The 24,438-nt window shown below is 41.6% G+C and overlaps 1 protein-coding gene across 1 annotated transcript in view; it reads right to left on the bottom strand.

Annotated features, from left to right (window-relative positions):
* jmjd1cb (jumonji domain containing 1Cb) overlaps positions 1-24,438 on the bottom strand; it is a 120,472-nt gene that overhangs the window by 47,733 nt on the left and 48,301 nt on the right. The window contains 1 exon segment of the mRNA XM_041973257.1: positions 11,444-11,635. Within this exon segment, the coding sequence (XP_041829191.1) occupies positions 11,444-11,635 (192 nt within the window).

Here is a 24,438-nt window from a genome sequence, read left to right as displayed (position 1 = left end):
TACTTTTTACACCATGCTGAACATCACCCTGGAACTACTTTTTACACCATGCTAAACATCATCCTGGAACTACTTTTTACACCATGCTGAACATCACCCTGTAACTACTTTTTACACCATGCTGAACAACACCCTGGAACTACTTTTTACACCATGCTGAACATCACCCTGGAACTACTTTTTACACCGTGCTGAACATCACCCTGGAACTACTTTTTACACCATGCTGAACATCACCCTGGAACTACTTTTTACACCATGCTGAACATCACCCTGGAACTACTTTTTACACCGTGCTGAACATCACCCTGTAACTACTTTTTACACCGTGCTGAACATCACCCTGGAACTACTTTTTACACCATGCTGAACATCACCCTGTAACTACTTTTTACACCGTGCTGAACATCACCCTGGAACTACTTTTTCCACCATGCCGAACATCACTCTGGAACTACTTTTTCCACCATGCCGAACGTCACCCTGGAACTACTTTTTCCACCATGCTGAACGTCACCCTGGAACTACTTTTTCCACCATGCTGAACGTCACCCTGGAACTACTTTTTACACCCTGGAACGACTTTTTACACCCTGGAACTACTTTTTCCACCGTGCTGAACGGTCAAATGTCTCAGTTTCATCATCTGATGTGTTGTTTATCTTCTAGGAATAAATATGGATGGATGAGATTTTCATTTACATTTTACACAGAGACCTGACTTTTTTGGAGCTTAAGTTGGAACAAAACTCCTGGTTTTTATTCTAAATAAAACATGATCCTATCAATCAGTTCTGAGTAGAGCTAAGACTACATAATGTTCTTTCTAATGAAAGCAGTAGAAGCTGACACATCCCGGCTATCAGACTGTGTGGGAAATATATTTACCAAATTAAAATCCTGACATCTTAAAATTTACAGCGTTCACAAGCCAAGCAGACGTAAACTCAGCAGAATGTCTGAGCAATGTTCAGAGGTTTCCATTTAGAGTCAGTATGTTGGTTTAAAGGTCACATGATGGACACCTGACTTCTGACAGCTGACCTAACTGTCCTGTGATACTGTGATCAATGCTGTCTGAGACTGAAAGTCTGGTCAGGGCCGAGCTGCAGGACTCACATTAAAAGCAGCCAAATGAAATGAAATCTTCTCTTCAGTCTCTACAAACTCAGCTGTGATGAAGATGATGGTTGTGGGGGAAGCCCATAAAATGTTGACATGTTGACTTCTGCTGTAAGACCAGAAGGATCCCAGATGACTACATTTACTACATCCTTCACGTCAATCTCTGTTTTCATTTTCAAAATTAGAGGACAAAATCTGGACATTACCTTTCCCTTCCGTCTACCAACAACGTAGCCGAGCAACGGCTCGGTAGAAAAACACTTCGCTTTGATCCATCGACCGAGGGAGGAGTGGAAAGAAAAGAAGGGAGGATGGTGGTGAAAAACAGAGAGCGGGGTTTTCTCTTGTAGGACGGAGAGAAAGATGGTGAAGAAGAGAAAAAAGAGGGCAGAGGACGAGCTAAACGACCGACATTTTAACTGCTGCTGACAGAGGGAGAGAAGAGGAAGGAGGGAGGGATGGAGGCAGGGCCGAGCAACACACACTTCCTCTGTCTGTGTGGAAGTGTGACGCACACTCGCTCTCTTTCACTTTCCCTCCCTCTCTCCGTCAGCCTGCATCCCCACTTCTCCTTTCTCTGCTCCAACTTTATTTAAACTCACATTTTTTACACACAGCCTCTTCTCTGACATGTCTGTATGAAGAAAAACAACAACGATGAATTAATACGGAGAGGAACTTCACTCAGTAAGGTCAGAAATGTGGAACACATTATTTATGAAATGTGTCATTTAACTTTGGGTTTTCATCTATGCGCTTGAATCAAACACAGTTTGGGCACTTAAATAAATGTAAACATGAACACAACACAAACTGGACAAACAATGTTTTACAGATTTCTTTAGCGCCTGTGTTCTCCTACCACCCTGTGGTGACCTCAGTGGCCAAAAAATGTCAAGGCTGTAGTGGACTCTTAATTACATAATTCACCGTGCAGTAATATAGACTGGTGTTTCAAGTTATAGCAAGTTGTCTGTCTCCACGGGCGCCTCCATATTGTTTTTCCAAAATAGTCTGTTGTTCTGTTTTGAATAAAACGACACGAGTTGTGTAGTTAAAGTGAGAAATTGGCTCTTCACTTCCTTTCTACAATTTCCACACTGACCCCGACGTGGACGTTTTCCACAAACTCCCGATCGACGATGACTACGAACGCGGTGTCTCTGAAGCTGCCAGAGTTCTGGGAGTCGTCTGCCTCGGCGTGGTTTGCCCAGGCTGAAGCACAGTTCGCCTTGGGTGACATTACTGTGGACGCCACCAAGTACTACTATGTTGTCGCGGTGCTCAGCAGTGCTACAGCCACGAGATTGGTCAGTTTTTTAAAGAACCCACCGGCGGACAATAAGTATGCTGCAATCAAAGCTCACCTGCTCAAGACTTTTGAACTCTCCGATGCCGAGCGGGCCAGTCGTCTATTCTCGTTGCAAGGTCTGGGTGACAGACCCTCCGAGCTCATGGACAGGATGTTGGATCTCATGGGGGACCATGCACCCGATTTCCTCTTCGTCCAACTCTTTCTGAGACAGCTGCCTTCCCTGGTACGAGCCGCTTTGGCTAACACCAGCATCACGGACTGCCGTGCCCTGGCAGAGGAAGCCGATCGTTTTTTTCTGGCAAGCCGACACCACGGACCGGCTCCGTCTGCACTCGCCACCTTCGCAGCTGCGGCACCGGACACGGATTTTCTGCTGCTGCAACGGTCTCCGGCGACATGGCGCTCACTGCAGCGACGGTGCCCCCCCGCCACCACTCGGGACAGAGTTGGTGTTATTATCATGCACGTTTTGGATCCAAAGCCAAGCGCTGCCGTGCTCCCTGCGGCTACACGGGGACGGGAAACGCCAGAGCCGGCGCTCAGTAGTGGCCATGAGTGCCGGTAACTGCTATAAAATAATCAAACATTAAACTTTTTCTGCTTTGTTTTTCATGAATTGCTTAAAAAACTTCTGACCTGCTCAAAATGACCTAACATTCAATCATTTGGATTTTAACTCTTTAAATGCCAGTTTTTATTTATTGCATTTTTTGTTATTATAAAACAAAAACAAACTATTTCCCATATAATAATTATTTGAGGGATGGGTCTAAGGGGTGATTAGAGTCTTAAGATATGTCCAAATTTAGCAGCAAACTGATCTGATGTCAGTATATCTTATGTAGCAGCAGATACTCCCTCTGGGAACCTTCACGTCCAAAAATGTCCCATTGACTTCCATTAAAACTACTTATTTTAATCTCCCAGTCATTCCAGTTAAAATCCTTCATTCTGTAAAATCAGCATTTGATTTGGAAAAAAAGTGATGATATGTAACATTTTTACTGTATTGCACCAGATTCAACTCGTTTCCCACTGTAGGCAGATGGAAGACGTTCTGGTATTTTTGCCAGTTATATTACAGAGTTGTGGGACGACCAGGGGCAAAAAAATATATTGATTAGATGTTTATTGGGAATATGTTTCACATCTAGAAATGATTTATGTAAAAATTATATTAATAGCAATTATATTATACACTTAAATAACTTCAGAAAAAAATCCAGTAAAACTTTGATGTCCCAGCTTAAACACATCATGAACTGTATTTGTGAAACTGTAAGGAGGCTCGAAGGTGTCTCAGAACTCCACATGGAGAAGCAATCAGGTCAGTGTAAATGTAGTCTGGTCCATGTGTGTCAGGTGATGCATGCACACGTCTAACTATTTGTATGCAGAGGAAGTTCGAAGTGTGTACAATATTTATGTTTGTGCAGTTTGAAATGTGTGCATGTGTAAATTTAATGTGTCCAACTGCTTGATATTTGTCTGTCCATTTAAACATAGTTTTTAAACCATGTACACATTTATAACATTTATAACCATATTAGCTTTGTCAAAACAAAATCTGTTCTCAGATACTAATTAATTCTAACATGTAGTATCTAGTTAGGTATTAATTAGCACGGGTCTCGATACATAAATTTCACATTGGCATCTGCTGGTTCATGAATAGGACCAGCCGTCTCTATCCATTTTAAACAGGCACTGCAGCGAGCAGCCCCACCCCTACAGCAGCTCCCTAGAGGACCCACCATTTACAGTGCTACCAACTTAGCAAGTTGTCGCTATAATTAGCAGGTTTTTAGCCCTAAGTAGCAGCACATTAAAAAAAAAAAGAGGCGACCAGCGACAAATTTAGCAACTTTTTCTGGTGTTGTCGGCGACTTCAAGACTGATGTAACAACATCTCATTTACGCTTCTCAATGAGTCGTGGGTGCTACCCATATACTGTATATAAAAGATGGCTCTGTGACATCACCCGTAGCTTTCTGAAAAGCAAAAGTGAAGCTCGTTGGGCGGTTCCTACCATCGCCATCTTGGCAGCCGTCGCTCCTGGAAAATATAAAAGTGGGCAAAGAGGTGAAGCTGAGAGGGGGGCTGTGAGTGTGGGGGTGGATGATTGACATCTATCAAAGTTAATGCTTTTTAATGTCGACTGTAGAAACAAAAAACATAAAAAAAAAACATTTAAAAAGTTAGTCTTTTTTTTTTTTAAAGATTTTCTTGGCCCCTGTACACGGGGAGGCTGCACTCCACACTGAGCTAAACACTCTAAAGAGTAAAAAAAAATTTTTTAAACTAAATAATCTAGTTTTAAAAAGCAGATAATCTTAACTAGTTTGTTTTATTGTCCACTTGAGCTCACATCCAATATGGTGAAGAAAGGCACACTAACCCAGTTTTTTTAGTTTCATATTTTTTGCACCACAGCGAACACTGTTTAGACTGTATCTTTGCATGAACTAAAAGAGCTTTAGAAAATGCTTTAACTTTAAAGTTAATGTCACTTATTAAATTTGTTTATTTATTTTTGTTGTACTGCTTGGATGTGTTATTTTTGTGGTGTTCTGACTCAGTTTTATGATCTGATGAAAAGAATCCCCCTCTATAGTGTTGAAAATTGAGTATCGAGCACCATCTTCAGTATAGGTACCGAGTTGGAAACTTTGGTATCATGACAACCCTAAACTATATGGACCGTTCTCAGCTTTCGTCACTGATTACGTGACATTTGTGTGTGGCAAAAACAAAAACAAAGCAGGCTGGATGAAACGCTTTCATCAGGACATTTAAAAAGTTTCACTTTTCAGCATTCATCACCACGGTGATGGCAGTTTTCAGCGTTAATCACCACGGTGATGGCAGTTTTCAGTGTTTATCACCACAGTAACAAGAGTTTTCAGCGTTAATCACCACGGTGATGGCAGTTTTCAGCGTTAATCACCACGGTGACGGCTGTTTTCAGTGTTTATCACCACGGTAACAAGAGTTTTCAGCATTAATCACCATGGTGACGGCAGTTTTCAGCGTTAATCACCACGGTGACGGCAGTTTTCAGCGTTAATCACCACGGTGACGGCAGTTTTTAGCATTCATCACCACGTTAACCGCTGTTTTCAGTGTTTATCACCACAGTAACAAGAGTTTTCAGCGTTACTCACCACGGTGACGGCAGTTTTCAGTGTTTATCACCATGGTGACGGCTGTTTTCAGTGTTTATCACCATGGTAACAAGAGTTTTCCGCGTTACTCACCACAGTGACGGCAGTTTTCAGCGTTAATCACCACAGTGACAGCTGTTTTCAGTGTTTATCACCACGGTGACTGCATTTTTCAGCGTTAATCACCATGGTGATGGCAGTTTTCAGAGTTATTCACCATGGTAACGACAGTTTTCAGCTTTCATCACCATGGCAACGACAGTTTTCAGCGTTCAGCACCATGATGAGGAACAGTTAATTGACACTAAAGCCGAGCGGGGCCCAGCTAGCTTTTTGCCACCAACATGGTGGCGTAAACCAACAGTGTGACGTCAGAGAGAACGGTCCATAGGTCACCACGATGCAGCTCTGATTAATCTGTTCATCACTCATCTAATTTAAACTCTGTTACGTGTATGCAAACACCTGGTGGAGGGTTGGATCCTGCAGAGCATCTGCCACCATGATGCTGGATTAAAGGTAGACACACACAGACACACGCGTGGTGCGATCGCCATGTTGCTTTCCCATCTCTTAACATTTTGTTGTTATGCAGCATTGGCCTGAGGGTTGGAATCTACCGGAGTTCCTGAATAAGACGACACACACACACCTGGAGGTGGAGGTGCTTGTGAACATGGAGATGTTCCATCACTATGATGAAGTGAAGCTATAATTACACCGTGCACACACACATCTAGAGGAGGCAGATTAGACGAGCCCAGCCCCATCTGCTCAGGGGGACAGAGACAGCAGGGTGGGGGTGGTTGCACTTTTATTGACCTAATTCCAGTAACACTACATCTAACCTGCCCATGGGCAAGGCACATGGGCACTGGGTGTGTTTTCATACACAACAGTGTTGTGCACTGCCCAGAGAGTAGATTTACCTTACAGCAGAAACAGTAATGAGCTGGTGAGGATGGAGGGTGGAGCTGGGAGACAGATCTATTCAAATCATCTTTTTTTGATGAGCCTTGCATGCTCTGCTGGGAAGAGTAGAACCAGCAGCCCCAGTCCGTAAACCTGAAGGTTTTAAATTCTCAGCATCAGAAATCAGGACCGTAGCAGTGAATTCTGGCCCTGGTGTATAAACCATCTCGATGGGCCCCATGCTCACTAGATCCATCCGCTCCCACATATTTGTCCCTGGTTTCCATGAATCAGCTACAGATGATTGATGGTAAACGGAATAAGTTCACGACGAGCCCAGACGGTCTCACATCCTCAGCGATCTTCTGGACATGAAGGTGGACCTGTTGTTGTGTCTGACACCGAGGGTCGCGATGTTAATCATTACTGACACTGATATATAACGATGGTAATGTGGTGGTAAAAGGTTGAAGATAGTTGTATGACAGCAGGGACTCTGCTGGTTCCTCTATTAAAACATCTGGAAAAGTGCTCGGGTTCACTTTTTTACCTTCTACCTTTGCATAGTTACTCTTCAGATACTATTTTACAAATTTCTGGACTACAAATTGAGCTACTATTATATATCTTAGCTCCACAGATAAAAGTAACATTTAAACCTTGTTACCTGTGCATTAGATGGTTTTATGAGCCACGTGACCTCAGCCATCCGTGACATGGATGAGACTGAATGTGAGCGCGGCGCCTGAATGTTAACACCTGGTGTTAACACCGGGTGAACCAGCATCTGTCCTAAAATAAAAGCTGGGTTTGTGTTTGTGCAGGAGGAAGATGAGGAAGAGGAGTCATCAGCGGCTTGATTTAACACCGAGGACAGACGAGACGGATATGAGCTGAGTCATTATATGGTTGGTGTGTGTGGGTCAGTGTGTGTGTGTGTGTGTGTGTGTAAGACAGAGGGAGGAAGACTCTGGCTGATGAAGATGGTTTGTTTCTGCTGATTAAAAACAACTGAAAAAAATCTACATTGTATAAGAGCCTGAAAATAAGTAATATCAGGCTAAATTATACCATCTGATATATTATATTATTCATTCATTTCATTCATCCTCTGAACCGCTTGGTCCATTACGGGTCGCAGGTAAGCTGGAGCCTATCCCAGCATTAACAGGTGAGAGGCAGGTACACCTGGACAGGTCACCAGTCCATCGCAGGGCCAACACATAGGGGACAAACAACCATTCACACACACACACATTCCTAGGGAGAATTTAGAGTAATCAGTTAACCTAATATTATATTACATTATATTATATTATATTACATTATATTATATTATATTATATTATAATAAGTGCTAGTATACTATATTGTATATCACAAACATGTGACTTTCAGCTGGTTGGCGTGTTCTCTGACACGCTCTCTGCCCGCTAATGGAAGTGTCCTCACCTGTGTGTGCGTGCTTGCGTGTAGCACCAGGGTGGGACACACAGAGCAGCTATGGCCTGCCATCTCATCAACCACGTTAATCACATCAGACTGTTTAGTTTCTAATAAAAGAAGATGTATAAACCTGTTGTAGAGGAAGGGAACCTGAAGCGACTTCTGGTGGAACTTGGTGCTGTTCAGAAAACCAGAATAAATGTGATGGTAGAGGAAGCGCCGGTATAACCGGCTACCGTGCATTTAAAACAGAAAACCGAATCCCAGGATGCTTCCAGCAGTCTGAGCAGCCAGAAACGTGGTGTGTAATAAAACCAAAGAGGAGCTGCTTTTCACACAATTCAACTCTGAAAAGATAAAACGTGAATCCAGAGGAGGGAAATTTGCCTGAAGCAGTTCAGCCTCATGAGCTGTTCCAAAGTTCAAAATGTTTAGTTTCACTTAGTTCAGTGAAGCCACAACTTTGTTTTAAAATCTTTACTTTTTTTCGACTTGACATTCATGCCTCCAATAAAGAATTACATTTAGCAGCGTATAGTGGTCAGGCCGTGGGGTTAAGGTCCTGGCTAAGGACCCAACTGGAAGGCGTCCGCTGGTGGGATCGAACTCCAGTCAAAACACAAAGACAAACATTTCTCTAAACCTCATCACTCTTCACAATAGCCTAATGATCAACAGACGATCATTAACATGTATTCAAACGAGCTGCTGACAGATGCTGTAAAAAGTTGGGATGCACCCAAATTAAAAAGTTTGGAGCACCAGTGCAACCAGTTAGTGCGGAGCCCTGGTTTATTATATTATACTATTGTATGACACCAATAAAGAAACATTTTATTTAAAAACACCTTCCATGAAACTCAAAGACACTTTACAACAAACTGAAAAAACAACGGATAGAATCAGCATATAGTGAGAGAAACAGAGGAGGGAGCTCCGGTCCTCGTGAGCTTCTGTCCTGCAGGTTTCTACCCTGATGAAACACACCGGACTCAGATCACTATTAACAGGCCTGTGCAGGGGGGTGTTGTATCTAAAACCAGCAGGATAGTAGCTCACGAGGACCGGAGTCAGAGACCCTGAACTTAAACCGATGAGTCCTGAGTCTGGATCTGACGATGGGAAGAGGAGGTGGATATTGTGGATGTCGGGTGGGGGCAGGGAGCGCAGCAACGTGGATGAAGGAGGATCTGGTGGAGGTCAGACAGATATGGAGGGGCGAGTTTATGGATGGCCTTAAAGGTGAACAGGAGGAGTTTCTTTTTGGTGGGGTTTTGTGTTACTGCTGCTGATATTGATTGATGATACAGTCTTTTTCTCACACATTTTAAAATTCAACTAATAATTTATCTAATAGCATTTTGTACATAGGTCTATACTGGGGCTGATTTAATAAAAATGACTAATTTTTTCTCAAAAATGAACCCTGAAAATGAAATATTACTAATTTTTTTAAAAATGAGGGTTTAATGTGACTTAATCTGACATTTTTGTCTTCAAACTGGAAATTAAAGGGTTAAAAATCTTTGAATGCTTGGTGATTTTGAGCAGGGCTAAAGTTTTTTAGGTTCTTGTAAGTGGACATTTTCGTCCAAACTGGGCAGTAAATTAAAATAAAGGCTGACAGACGTCCTGATAAACGTCTAATTTTAATCTTCTCATTTCATCCTCCTTCACTTGAAAGCACGATGTAATGTTATAATTTATACAAATTCTTTTTAAAAAGATCAGTTCTGGAGGCTTTGATGTTGTTGCTATGACAACAGCAGCAGATGGGAAAGATGAGTAACTAGTGGATGAAGGACAGAGAAAAACAAGCAGAATCAGTGTAAATGGTCCTGATGCTGATCTTCCATGTGGGCAGCAGATGGCGCTGTTAACTCTGCTATTACATAATGACAATGAATCACGTTTACACACACATGCACGTACATGCGCACGCGCACACGTACAGAAATATGCAGATGGTCCAAAGCCAAAACTGAACTCTTCTTTCACCGACCGACATGAAAACAAACAGCTCTGGTAAAATCAGGACAGCAGCTCACCACCACAGACACACACACAGCAACACCACCGCCATCTCCAGCGTGCACGTCACAGTCCACACACGTGTGTGCGTGTAAAACAGTGCAGCGTAAATACAACAGAAACACCACAGCAGCCACGAGGCCGCCACATCAAGACATGAGTAATGACAGAGAAACAGACCGAGAATCAGGTTTCTCCAATAATCACACTCTCTCTCTCTCTCTCACACACACACACACACACACACACACACACACACACACACACACACACACACACACACACACACACAGTTGGTCTGGCTAAATAAAACCAAGATGTCATAAACACATTAAACCTTTAATTCCTGTTTCCATTTTCTCAGATGAAAGTAAATAATCAGATTCATCTTCATGTTTTAGGCTCATAGGGACATCTAGACACATGTAGGGACATCTAGACACATGTAGGGACATCTAGACACATGTAGGGACACCCAGACACATGTAGGGACATCTAGACACATGTAGGGACACCCAGACACATGTAGGGACATCTAGACACATGTAGGGACACCCAGACACATGTAGGGACATCTAGACACATGTAGGGACACCCAGACACATGTAGGGACATCTAGACACATGTAGGGACATCCAGACACATGTAGGGACATCTAGACACATATAGGGACATCTAGAGACATCTAGGGAGCTCAGTGAATGGATGTCCAGGATCAGAACCAGCCTATCTCTTACTATTCCTGAGTAAATGACAATAAAACAGGAAAAATCTGAGGATGGCGTTATGGTAACAGCAGCCATGTTTTTTTCTGTGATCAGGTGGAACCTCTGATCAGACCTGTTCTGTTTACATGAACCCTGAAAGCGCTTTCTGGTCATGATGTGTGTGAACACGCGTCCCATGTTTGGACAGAATACAGTGTGGGAAACGGAAGAAGAAGTTTTCTGCTGTGTGTCCTTGTCATCGTCTTGCTGAGTTCAGGTTCTCTAATAATACGTGAAACTCCGTAAACAGCTCCGTATGTCTCCGTTGTCTCGTGTCCCCAGCGATGCTGATCAGAGCTGGAAACCCAGATCTGACCCAGTTGAGACTCCTGATTAACATAATTTTCCTGCTGCTGAATGTCTTCGTCTCTGCTCTGAGGAGTGTAACTAACAGAATCATTAGCAGTTTTTCTGCCTCTGTAGACTTATTTCAACCAGCGCCAGACAAGGAACCCTGAAAGACACCAGGAGGTTTCCCAAACAGCGGCCCTTCTGGTTTATTAACGGGAAGTTTAGGAAATGTTCAGTCTGAGCATCCAACCTGCAGCATGATGGAAAGTTTGCTGACTTTTTAACTTTGAAAAGGGAGCCAGACCCGTGTGGAAGTGTAACAGCACCATCAGCTCGGCGAACGGCCGACTGATCCTGGGTCCGGTCTATAAATAGAAAACAAAGGTCTTACCAGTGCAGGCCACTGTATGTGCTTGGCCTTGGTTCCCTGCAGCTGGCCTCCTGGTCCTGCTCCCCCTGCTGCTGCTCCTTCCTTTCTTTTGGCCCAGACCAGCTGGTGCTCCAGTAGAAACAGCTGGAAATCTTCGTAGACCTTCACCCACTCTCTTTTCTCCCACTCCTGGTCATCAAACTCCACATAAACCTGGACACAAGACAGGAAAACATCCGTTAAACAGTGTGACTTATTCAGGGAGGCTGCTGGTAAAACAACACCACCCGCTTAGAAACAGGAGAACAGGACAAATTTGTTGTGTTAGCTAAGGAAAGCTAACATCTGACAGAAAACAAGTTATAAACATAGACACAGGAATGAGGTTCAGTAGTATACATACATATAACCAGACGCACTCCAGCTTATTTTTATCTCTAATTACCGTAATTTCTGAACTGTAAGTTGCATTTATTTAGAAAGTTATTTCACAAAATCCAAAACCGAAAACAAACATTTAATCTGGAAAGGCATTTTAATCAACTACACAACAGCACCCGGAACAACAGGCTGAATGTGTGTCATGTTGGCGTAACACCAGGGTTTCCTCTGTGAGGCGAACCAGTCTCCTCATTACGCTTAATGAACTGCTGATGGAGGCGCTGAGGAAGTACGAAAACGTTCACGTCACATTAGGGCTGCAATGATTTGCGATGTTGTCATCAAGGTTCTAGAATGCGCCGCTAGGTGGCAGCAGCAATTGTAGTATAATGTGATTGTTTTACTTTACTAAAAAAAAAAAAAAAAAAAAAAAAAAAAAAAAAAAATTACTACTACTACTACAATATTGAATTTCCCTTTGGGATTAATAAAGTATTTTTCATTCATTCATTCATTCAATAGTCAACAATAAAAACAGTCGACAACAAATTTAACTGTCGACTAGTGTCTGCAACAAAAAAACCAGGGAACAAAACGGCGGCAGAGGACGTCAAGTCTGAAATAACAAGTTAAACTTAGAAAATAAGTTAAGTACATGAGACTTGTAAAGCGGACCTTGTGTACCACGAAGTACGTCTGCAACGCTCGAATTTAAAGAGGAGGAACATCGGACTTACATTACATTATTACTTATGAGATAAATAACCCGATTGGTCGACTACTCATTTTAATAGTTGGTGACTAGTCGACCATCAGAATATTCATTAGTTGCAGCTCTACTTGACATTCGGCCTTTAAAAGACACCGCAGGGACACAACTCGGTCCTGCTACCGAATTTCCACGTTAAATATGAAATAAATCAGTTGTTCACTGCACAAAAATACACAGACACGCCCGAGTTCACCAAGCTCCCCATCTCCGCCCACATCACGGAATTCTTCATCCTCTGTGTCGTTTCAGAACAACTCGGCCAACTGCTGCTCGATCACCGTTTTCAGCCGCGTATTTCACTCCCTGCAGTTTGGAATCTGCAGAAGAGGATTTCTTCTTCTTGGGGGCATTTTGTGTGTTTAGTCTTTCTCAGTTGATGTTTTAGTTCATTTTTTCAGTGTTACAGGAGCAGCAAATACTGCAGTTAGCACAAGCCTAGAGCACCCTCTAGTGGCTGTAGACGGTAATGTTTACTCCTACCGGTTGGTATGAATAAATATATATATATATATATATATATATATATATATATATATAGATATATATATAGATATATATATATATTGTACTGTAGTCTGGAAAATATGGTGCTTCTCCATACTATTTTAACTCTAGCTTTGCACCTTGTTATAGAGCCTCTGTATGTGCAGACTTTGTGCAGACTTCAGCATCTGAGTGGCTCATTCTGGCATTTTTCTTCTAAAATGTCCCAAACAGTTGATGTGGCCTCTCTACATGTTTAAGTTTTCTCTCTGAAGGATTCATTTTGTTTCTGCAGCCTAAAAAGAGCAGCTTTCACCTGCACAGAGAGACGGTTTCCACATCAACACGTCCGAGCTTCTACCTGTTTAACTGCTGAGGAAATAATGAAGGAATATCACACGCGTGTTCCTGGAACAGGCAGGAGTTTAAATGTGACATCCTGAAGCTGTTTTTTCCTGGCAGCTACAGGAACATTAACATGACTAGAGGCACACGGCTGAATCTGCAGGTTCTTTCTATAAATATAAACATGATTGTGAAAAAAGCGACTATAGAGTAAATAATATGGAAGGAAGCACAGAATCAGTATCTAAATGATGCGCTGCTTACAGCCAGAGAAACCTTTCTGCATCCTCCGGAAGATAATCTGCTGCATTTTGACTGCACAGATGTGCACATGCATTAGCCATCTTTCTCTCATCTCTCCATTTCATCTCCACTCTCATCTTCTGCCTCCCTCCCCCACTCCTCTCTTCATAGGCTGAGAGAGGGTGAAAGCAGGGATCAACGGGTGCATGTCTCCTGGTTCAGCCTCCCTCTACGCCCTGCTGCAGCCAGCTGAGCGGCGTTTACAGCTGCAGCAGCACACCCAAATAACACTAATCTGTCTCTTTATTAACACCTAATCCATCCTTCAGAGTCATTATGCAGCTCCATCTCCCTCCAAAACTCATTTGGTTTTGTTTGTGTCAGCAGCAGTCATCCCAGGATCCCCCCCACCCCCTCCGTCTAATCCAGCCATCTCACATGATCCACCACCCTCTGTCCACCCTTTCACATCAGATCCAATCCAGAACACTGAGGTCGGCCTCGGTCTGTGACAGTCCAACTTCATTTCATCTGACACCTCAACCTACTGCATTTTCTTTCAGCGTCATTTAGATCACAGAATAAAAAGAAAAAACCATATTAAAATCACACGTTTCTGCTCTGGAGGTAAAGACACAGCAGCAGACTGAATCAAGTAAAACTACTTAAAAGAACAACTCAGTCAATAAATCAAACCCAAACTGTCAGAAACTATCATCTCTTCACCTCTGATAAAAGCCTGATCTCCTCAGAGCTACAAAGTGTTCCACCCAGTCTCAGCCGAGTGTCGAGGGTCTTAGACTTCGTACAGGCTCAAATGCTTGGATAAATCAGGAGGTGAAAGGCCGACTGTAAGTTCGTGTTAAAACATACGGGGAGACAAACCGGCTAAAATGGGAGTAATGAGGTCTCTGGTCCTGGTTCAAAGTCCAGCAACTTCAGCTGAATTCTGAACCTTCTCAAGCTGATTAACCCTGAAATCTCTGCTCAGGCCTGCCTGTTAGTTTGTAGAAAAAACTGAAAGCAGCAGCTTTTAATCCCAGTATAAACCAGTCTGTAGCAGCTTTTAATCCCAGTATAAACCAGTCTGTAGCAGCTTTTAATCCCAGTATAAACCAGTCTGTAACAGCTTTTAATCCCAGTATAAACCAGTCTGTAACAGCTTTTAATCCCAGTATAAACCAGTCTGTAGCAGCTTTTAATCCCAGTATAAACCAGTCTGTAACAGCTTTTAATCCCAGTATAAACCAGTCTGTAGCAGCTTTTAATCCCAGTATAAACCAGTCTGTAACAGCTTTTAATCCCAGTATAAACCAGTCTGTAACATCTTTTAATCCCAGTATAAACCAGTCTGTAACAGCTTTTAATCCCAGTATAAACCAGTCTGTAGCAGCTTTTAATCCCAGTATAAACCAGTCTGTAGCAGCTTTTAATCCCAGTATAAACCAGTCTGTAACAGCTTTTAATCCCAGTATAAACCAGTCTGTAACAGCTTTTAATCCCAGTATAAACCAGTCTGTAGCAGCTTTTAATCCCAGTATAAACCAGTCTGTAACAGCTTTTAATCCCAGTATAAACCAGTCTGTAGCAGCTTTTAATCCCAGTATAAACCAGTCTGTAACAGCTTTTAATCCCAGTATAAACCAGTCTGTAACATCTTTTAATCCCAGTATAAACCAGTCTGTAACAGCTTTTAATCCCAGTATAAACCAGTCTGTAGCAGCTTTTAATCCCAGTACAAACCAGTCTGTAGCAGCTTTTAATCCCAGTATAAACCAGTCTGTAACAGCTTTTAATCCCAGTATAAACCAGTCTGTAACAGCTTTTAATCCCAGTATAAACCAGTCTGTAGCAGCTGGTAATCCCAGTATAAACCAGTCTGCAGCATCTTTTAATCCCAGTATAAACCAGTCTGTAACAGCTTTTAATCCCAGTATAAACCAGTCTGTAACAGCTTTTAATCCCAGTATAAACCAGTCTGTAGCAGCTGTTAATCCCAGTATAAACCAGTGTGTAGCAGCTTTTAATCCCAGTATAAACCAGTCTGCAGCATCTTTTAATCCCAGTATAAACCAGTCTGTAACAGCTTTTAATCCCAGTATAAACCAGTCTGTAACAGCTTTTAATCCCAGTATAAACCAGTCTGCAGCATCTTTTAATCCCAGTATAAACCAGTCTGTAGCAGCTTTTAATCCCAGTACAAACCAGTGTGTAGCAGCTTTAAATCCAAGTATAAACCAGTCTGTAACAGCTTTTAATCCCAGTATAAACCAGTCTGTAACAGCTTTTAATCCCAGCATAAACCTGTCTGTAGCAGCTTTTAATACCAGTATAAACCAGTCTGTAGCAGCTTTTAATACCAGTATAAACCAGTCTGTAGCAGCTTTTAATACCAGTATAAACCAGTCTGTAGCAGCTTTTAATACCAGTATAAACCAGTCTGTAGCAGCTTTTAATCCCAGTATAAACCAGTCTGTAGCAGCTTTTAATCCCAGTACAAACCAGTCTGTAGCAGCTTATAATCCCAGTACAAACCAGTCTGTAGCAGCTTTTAATACCAGTATAAACCAGTCTGTAGCAGCTTTTAATACCAGTATAAACCAGTCTGTAGCAGCTTTTAATACCAGTATAAACCAGTCTGTAGCAGCTTTTAATACCAGTATAAACCAGTCTGTAGCAGCTTTTAATCCCAGTATAAACCAGTCTGTAGCAGCTTTTAATCCCAGTACAAACCAGTCTGTAGCAGCTTATAATCCCAGTACAAACCAGTCTGTAGCAGCTTTTAATCCCAGTATAAACCAGTCTGTAACAGCTTTTAATCCCAGTATAAACCAGTCTGTAGCAGCTTTTAATACCAGTATAAACCAGTCTGTAGCAGCTTTTAATCCCAGTATAAACCAGTCTGTAGCAGCTTTTAATCCCAGTACAAACCAGTCTGTAGCAGCTTATAATCCCAGTACAAACCAGTCTGTAGCAGCTTTTAATCCCAGTATAAACCAGTGTGTAGCAGCTGTTAATCCCAGTATAAACCAGTCTGTAACAGCTTTTAATCCCAGTATAAACCAGTCTGTAGCAGCTTTTAATCCCAGTATAAACCAGTCTGTAGCAGCTTTTAATCCCAGCATAAACCAGTCTGTAGCAACTTTTAATCCCAGCATAAACCAGTCTGTAGCAGCTTTTAATCCCAGTATAAACCAGTCTGTAACAGCTTTTAATCCCAGTATAAACCAGTCTGTAACAGCTTTTAATCCCAGTATAAACCAGTCTGTAACAGCTTTTAATCCCAGTATAAACCAGTCTGTAACAGCTTTTAATCCCAGTATAAACCAGTCTGTAGCAGCTTTTAATCCCAGCATAAACCAGTCTGTAACAGCTTTTAATCCCAGTATAAACCAGTTTGTAACAGCTTTTAATCCCAGTATAAACCAGTCTGTAGCAGCTTTTAATCCCAGTATAAACCAGTCTGTAGCAGCTTTTAATCCCAGTATAAACAAGTCTGTAGCAGCTTTTAATCCCAGTATAAACCAGTCTGTAGCAGCTTTTAATCCCAGTATAAACCAGTCTGTAGCAGCTTTTAATCCCAGTATAAACCAGTGTGTAGCAGCTTTTAATCCCAGCATAAACCAGTCTGTAGCAGCTTTTAATCCCAGTATAAACCAGTCTGTAGCAGCTTTTAATCCCAGCATAAACCAGTCTGTAGCAGCTTTTAATCCCAGTATAAACCAGTCTGTAGCAGCGTTGAATCCCAACATAAACCAGTGTTTAGCAACTTTTAATCCCAGCATAAACCAGTCTGTAGCAGCTTTTAATCCCAGTATAAACCAGTCTGTAGCAGCTTTTAATCCCAGTATAAACCAGTCTGTAGCAGCTTTTAATCCCAGTATAAACCAGTCTGTAACAGCTTTTAATCCCAGTATGAACCAGTCTGTAACAGCTTTTAATCCCAGTATAAACCAGTCTGTAGCAGCTTTTAATCCCAGTATAAACCAGTCTGTAGCAGCTTTTAATCCCAGTACAAACCAGTCTGTAGCAGCTTTTAATCCCAGTATAAACCAGTCTGTAACAGCTTTTAATCCCAGTATAAACCAGTCTGTAGCAGCTTTTAATCCCAGTATAAACCAGTCTGTAGCAGCTGTTAATCCCAGTAATAACCAGTCTGTAGCAACTTTTAATCCCAGTACAAATCAGTCTGTAGCAGCTTTTAATCCCAGTATAAACCAGTCTGTAGCAGCTTTTAATCCCAGTATAAACCAGTCTGTAGCAGCTTTTAATCCCAGTACATACCAGTCTGTAGCAGCTTTTAATCCCAGCATAAACCAGTCTGTAGCAGTTTTTAATCCCAGTATAAACCAGTCTGTAACAGCTTTTAATCCCAGTATAAACCAGTCTGTAGCAGCTTTTAATCCCAGTATAAACCAGTCTGTAACAGCTTTTAATCCCAGTATAAACCAGTGTGTAGCAGCTTTTAATCCCAGTATAAACCAGTCTGTAGCAGCTTTTAATCCCAGTATAAACCAGTCTGTAGCAGCTTTTAATCCCAGTATAAACCAGTCTGTAACAGCTTTTAATCCCAGTATAAACCAGCCTGTAGCAGTTTTTAATCCCAGTATAAACCAGTCTGTAACAGCTTTTAATTCCAGTATAAACCAGTCTGTAACAGCTTTTAATCCCAGTATAAACCAGTCTGTAACAGCTTTTAATCCCAGTATAAACCAGTCTGTAGCAGCTTTTAATCCCAGTATAAACCAGTCTGTAACAGCTTTTAATCCCAGTATAAACCAGTCTGCAGCAGCTTTTAATCCCAGTATAAACCAGTGTGTAGCAGCTGTTAATCCCAGTATAAACCAGTCTGTAGCAGCTTTTAATCCCAGTATAAAGCAGTCTGTAGCAGCTTTTAATCCCAGTATAAAGCAGTCTGTAGCAGATTTTAATCCCAGTATAAACCAGTCTGTAGCAGCTTTTAATCCCAGTATAAACCAGTCTGTAACAGCTTTTAATCCCAGTATAAACCAGTCTGTAGCAGCTTTTAACCCCAGTATAAAGCAGTCTGTAGCAGCTTTTAATCCCAGTATAAACCAGTCTGTAGCAGCTTTTAATCCCAGTATAAACCAGTCTGTAACAGCTTTTAATCCCAGTATAAACCAGTCTGTAGCAGCTTTTAATCCCAGTATAAACCAGTCTGTAGCAGCTTTTAATCCCAGTACAAACCAGTCTGTAGCAGCTTATAATCCCAGTACAAACCAGTCTGTAGCAGCTTTTAATCCCAGTATAAACCAGTCTGTAACAGCTTTTAATCCCAGTATAAACCAGTCTGTAGCAGCTTTTAATACCAGTATAAACCAGTCTGTAGCAGCTTTTAATCCCAGTATAAACCAGTCTGTAGCAGCTTTTAATCCCAGTACAAACCAGTCTGTAGCAGCTTATAATCCCAGTACAAACCAGTCTGTAGCAGCTTTTAATCCCAGTATAAACCAGTGTGTAGCAGCTGTTAATCCCAGTATAAACCAGTCTGTAACAGCTTTTAATCCCAGTATAAACCAGTCTGTAGCAGCTTTTAATCCCAGTATAAACCAGTCTGTAGCAGCTTTTAATCCCAGCATAAACCAGTCTGTAGCAACTTTTAATCCCAGCATAAACCAGTCTGTAGCAGCTTTTAATCCCAGTATAAACCAGTCTGTAACAGCTTTTAATCCCAGTATAAACCAGTCTGTAACAGCTTTTAATCCCAGTATAAACCAGTCTGTAACAGCTTTTAATCCCAGTATAAACCAGTCTGTAACAGCTTTTAATCCCAGTATAAACCAGTCTGTAGCAGCTTTTAATCCCAGCATAAACCAGTCTGTAACAGCTTTTAATCCCAGTATAAACCAGTTTGTAACAGCTTTTAATCCCAGTATAAACCAGTCTGTAGCAGCTTTTAATCCCAGTATAAACCAGTCTGTAGCAGCTTTTAATCCCAGTATAAACAAGTCTGTAGCAGCTTTTAATCCCAGTATAAACCAGTCTGTAGCAGCTTTTAATCCCAGTATAAACCAGTCTGTAGCAGCTTTTAATCCCAGTATAAACCAGTGTGTAGCAGCTTTTAATCCCAGCATAAACCAGTCTGTAGCAGCTTTTAATCCCAGTATAAACCAGTCTGTAGCAGCTTTTAATCCCAGCATAAACCAGTCTGTAGCAGCTTTTAATCCCAGTATAAACCAGTCTGTAGCAGCTTTTAATCCCAGCATAAACCAGTCTGTAGCAACTTTTAATCCCAGCATAAACCAGTCTGTAGCAGCTTTTAATCCCAGTATAAACCAGTCTGTAGCAGCTTTTAATCCCAGTACAAACCAGTCTGTAGCAGCTTTTAATCCCAGTATAAACCAGTCTGTAACAGCTTTTAATCCCAGTATGAACCAGTCTGTAACAGCTTTTAATCCCAGTATAAACCAGTCTGTAGCAGCTTTTAATCCCAGTATAAACCAGTCTGTAGCAGCTTTTAATCCCAGTACAAACCAGTCTGTAGCAGCTTTTAATCCCAGTATAAACCAGTCTGTAACAGCTTTTAATCCCAGTATAAACCAGTCTGTAGCAGCTTTTAATCCCAGTATAAACCAGTCTGTAGCAGCTGTTAATCCCAGTAATAACCAGTCTGTAGCAACTTTTAATCCCAGTACAAATCAGTCTGTAGCAGCTTTTAATCCCAGTATAAACCAGTCTGTAGCAGCTTTTAATCCCAGTATAAACCAGTCTGTAGCAGCTTTTAATCCCAGTACATACCAGTCTGTAGCAGCTTTTAATCCCAGCATAAACCAGTCTGTAGCAGTTTTTAATCCCAGTATAAACCAGTCTGTAACAGCTTTTAATCCCAGTATAAACCAGTCTGTAGCAGCTTTTAATCCCAGTATAAACCAGTCTGTAACAGCTTTTAATCCCAGTATAAACCAGTGTGTAGCAGCTTTTAATCCCAGTATAAACCAGTCTGTAGCAGCTTTTAATCCCAGTATAAACCAGTCTGTAACAGCTTTTAATCCCAGTATAAACCAGTCTGTAACAGCTTTTAATCCCAGTATAAACCAGCCTGTAGCAGTTTTTAATCCCAGTATAAACCAGTCTGTAACAGCTTTTAATTCCAGTATAAACCAGTCTGTAACAGCTTTTAATCCCAGTATAAACCAGTCTGTAACAGCTTTTAATCCCAGTATAAACCAGTCTGTAGCAGCTTTTAATCCCAGTATAAACCAGTCTGTAACAGCTTTTAATCCCAGTATAAACCAGTCTGCAGCAGCTTTTAATCCCAGTATAAACCAGTGTGTAGCAGCTGTTAATCCCAGTATAAACCAGTCTGTAGCAGCTTTTAATCCCAGTATAAAGCAGTCTGTAGCAGCTTTTAATCCCAGTATAAAGCAGTCTGTAGCAGCTTTTAATCCCAGTATAAACCAGTCTGTAGCAGCTTTTAATCCCAGTATAAACCAGTCTGTAACAGCTTTTAATCCCAGTATAAACCAGTCTGTAGCAGCTTTTAACCCCAGTATAAAGCAGTCTGTAGCAGCTTTTAATCCCAGTATAAACCAGTCTGTAGCAGCTTTTAATCCCAGTATAAACCAGTCTGTAACAGCTTTTAATCCCAGTATAAACCAGTCTGTAGCAGCTTTTAATCCCAGTATAAACCAGTCTGTAGCAGCTTTTAATCCCAGTATAAACCAGTGTGTAGCAGCTTTTAATCCCAGTATAAACCAGTGTGTAGCAGCTGTCAGATTGGGAGGTAAAATGATGTAAAATGAATGTATGAATAGATGTAGCAGCATAAAGGTCGACCAGAAGAAGAAAGCAGAATTTATTACTAACAGAACTTTGTAGAAATAACACACAGATCAACAGTGACCAAACCTTTTCTCATCTCATCGTTCTCTCAAGTCTTGGCTTTCAGGAGAGAAAATATTGTTATTGAAACAAACACACAACAGAAACTATTTCCATGTTTCCACTTTTTCCTCATTTCCAGTTATTCCTGCTACTATTTACCTGCTATCCTCACTAAACCAACTCCAGCTCAGCTGCTTTGTGGCGCCACCGTGCATCAGAAACGTCTTCTTGGCTTTATTCCAGCCATAGAGGAGCATTATTTTTCTTCTTTTCACACACACATAGAACTTTCTGCTCACTGGTTGATCTTTGGCTGCTCCTGATTGGACGTTACCGTCAATCTAAGCTCTCTGATTGGTGGAAAGTCTGACAGGAAGTTGCTTCATCATCATGTCCAGGTCTAAATAGAGGTCTCTTAGCAACATAGTAGTGATGGTGATGTTTTTATGGTGAAATGTGATAAATAATGCTGTTATCATGGAGGTACGGTGTTGTGCTCCTGACCCAATCTGCAGGACCTTCTCTGGTTTCACTTCATTCATGTTGTGCTGCATATTTATTTATTTCTGTTTCATTTTCTCAGTCTGAACAGAGCATCTGGAGCAGCTGGTTAAAACTCCACGAGGCTTTCCACATGTCCAAACACAGTTTACTTATTAACACACAGACTATTCAGTCGTGTTGTTCTGTAACACATGAGGAACAGGAAAAGTCTGCCTGCTGAGTCTGTTGCTATAGTAACGGAAAGCTGCAGTGAGCATGAGCCATGGATACACAACACACACAGAGTGATAACAAAGGAGAGCAGATGCAACTCTTGCATCACTCTGCAGCATGTGATGTAACTGTGGCCTTCACCATCACTACTGGTGTGTGTTCTCACAGTTCTGATCCAAACACAACATCAAACAACTGGACCAAACAAAATCAGATCAGCTGGTTTATCAAATTTAGAATTAACATCAATTCTTCCAGGAATATTAGGAAATGATCAGTTTCTTCTCTAAAGTAGCTGTTAGTCTGTTAGACTGCAGAACCCTCAGAACCCAGCCTCCACTTGGTTAGTACCCGGCCCGCATCAGTCCGGTGTGGGCTCTACTAACTACACAGCTTCCATACTGATGTACAAAGAGGTATCAAAAAAAGGTATGCGGAAGAAAACTGCTAGATGGAAACGTTTTCATTCCCTGAAGCCATAAACTGAAGGAATCCCTTCCTGGATCAGAACCTTGGATAAAGTTCTTCAGCTCTTTGAATGGACTTCCTGAGGTGAGAGGATAATGTTGCTGTTTCCACAACCACTGTGGGGCTTCAGAAGGTCCACACAGCCCACATCATTTTCAAGGCTGAAAGAAATGTTGAATCAATCCCAAAATGAATGTGACAGCACACGGATATCTGGAGCACCTGTACCTGCACATAACCAACAAAAAGCCTCTTGGAAACATCCCACAACCCAGCAGGAAGGTGGATGTTCTGGAGCATTGAAGCATGGGATAGCAGAACGTTTCACTTCGTTAAGAAGTGGTACAGTGAGGTGGGGGTAAACAGACGTAACCGGCTTTCCCCGTGCCCTTTTTGTATATCACAGATCAGAAGAAACCCCAGCTCTCACGCACGCACGTTTTATTTTATTTATTTTATTTTTGTTTTTTGGGGGGAGGGGTCTATGCCAGGGCTCCAGACTAACTTTCTTTACGAGGAGCACAGCAGCCCCTAACTTAAATTTTTAGGAGTGCAAGCAGAAAATTTAGACGCAGACACTGAAATCACATTGCATAGCAAATATTCACATTTCCTCTCATTTTCATTGTATTAGTAATAAATATTTGAACAAAAAATTCAGAAATTACAGTGTTTACAATTCACATTTTTTGTGAAAAAAAACATCTTACTGGCAGCACTAATACAAAACAAGTAGACATAGAAGCTGTCAAATCAAATCAAATCAAATGAGATGTGATTTTCACTTTGTAGTCGAAGCAGAACGACAACGTTGTCCCCGTCATCCCCCACAGGACCTGGTACGACTGGTCCATGTAGTTCCTGGTAATAAACAGCTTCAGGGACTGATGCTCCTCCAGCCGCTGTTCCCACTCCTCAGTAAGAACAGCAGCTATTGGCTGTCCTACAAGTCGATAATTAGCATCATCAGCCTGGTACATGTAGTTGTAATGGATGCTGCCATAGAGAGGGATGTATAGTGGAAAAGGCAAAAATTGATTAAAAACAAAAAAGTTTAGAACAGAAATAAATAAATAAATAAATAAATAATAATAAAAAACAAATAAACTAATAATTCTGTCAAGTTTTCCTTATTTTTTAGTTCAGTTTTTTTAAGTGTATTTTGTTTTTTAATTAGGAGTCTGGAGCATGTTTAAATATTTCCTCCACACTCTTCATTAACAGACGTTACTGTGACGGTAAACCAGCAGGATCCTCCAGCAGCAGCTTCTACGTTTCATTTCCAGCCTGGTCATGAAACAGAGGTGAACGTCGTCTGAATGCAGCAGCTGCTGCTGCTAGAAGACCAAGCCTCGTATGAGAGGGTCTGACCAGCACCGCTCCTCGTTGGGAAGTTAAACTCCCTTCATTCACCTCCGTCTCCAAAAGTCTCCAGTAACACCAGAAAAACTCGCTAGAGGGTCTGAAAACTCTTTCCACACATCAGCCAATCACAGTGGTCGTTCGGTCGTTAGCCACTCCCACCAGCAGACAGAGCGTGTCTGGAAATATGTGGCAGAAATACCAGGTAATAACCAGGTTCCTCCAACAGAACAGAGGTACCAACGTTTCCAGCTACCGTCTCACCACCATCTTGGCTCCATCGTGATTGAAGAGCCGGCAGTGAAGATCTAAACTGCAGCTGGATCCTCCCACACCGAGCCGCTCAGCTTCTGACCGGTTAGTCAAGCAGTGTTCAAGTAAAGCACAACTTTTTATTTAC

The sequence above is a fragment of the Melanotaenia boesemani genome, chromosome 21 (assembly GCF_017639745.1).
Source record: "Melanotaenia boesemani isolate fMelBoe1 chromosome 21, fMelBoe1.pri, whole genome shotgun sequence".
Taxonomy (NCBI): Eukaryota; Metazoa; Chordata; class Actinopteri; order Atheriniformes; family Melanotaeniidae; genus Melanotaenia; species Melanotaenia boesemani.
The sequence above is the reverse complement of the archived record's forward strand: the minus strand, read 5'-3'. Positions and strand labels throughout refer to the sequence as shown.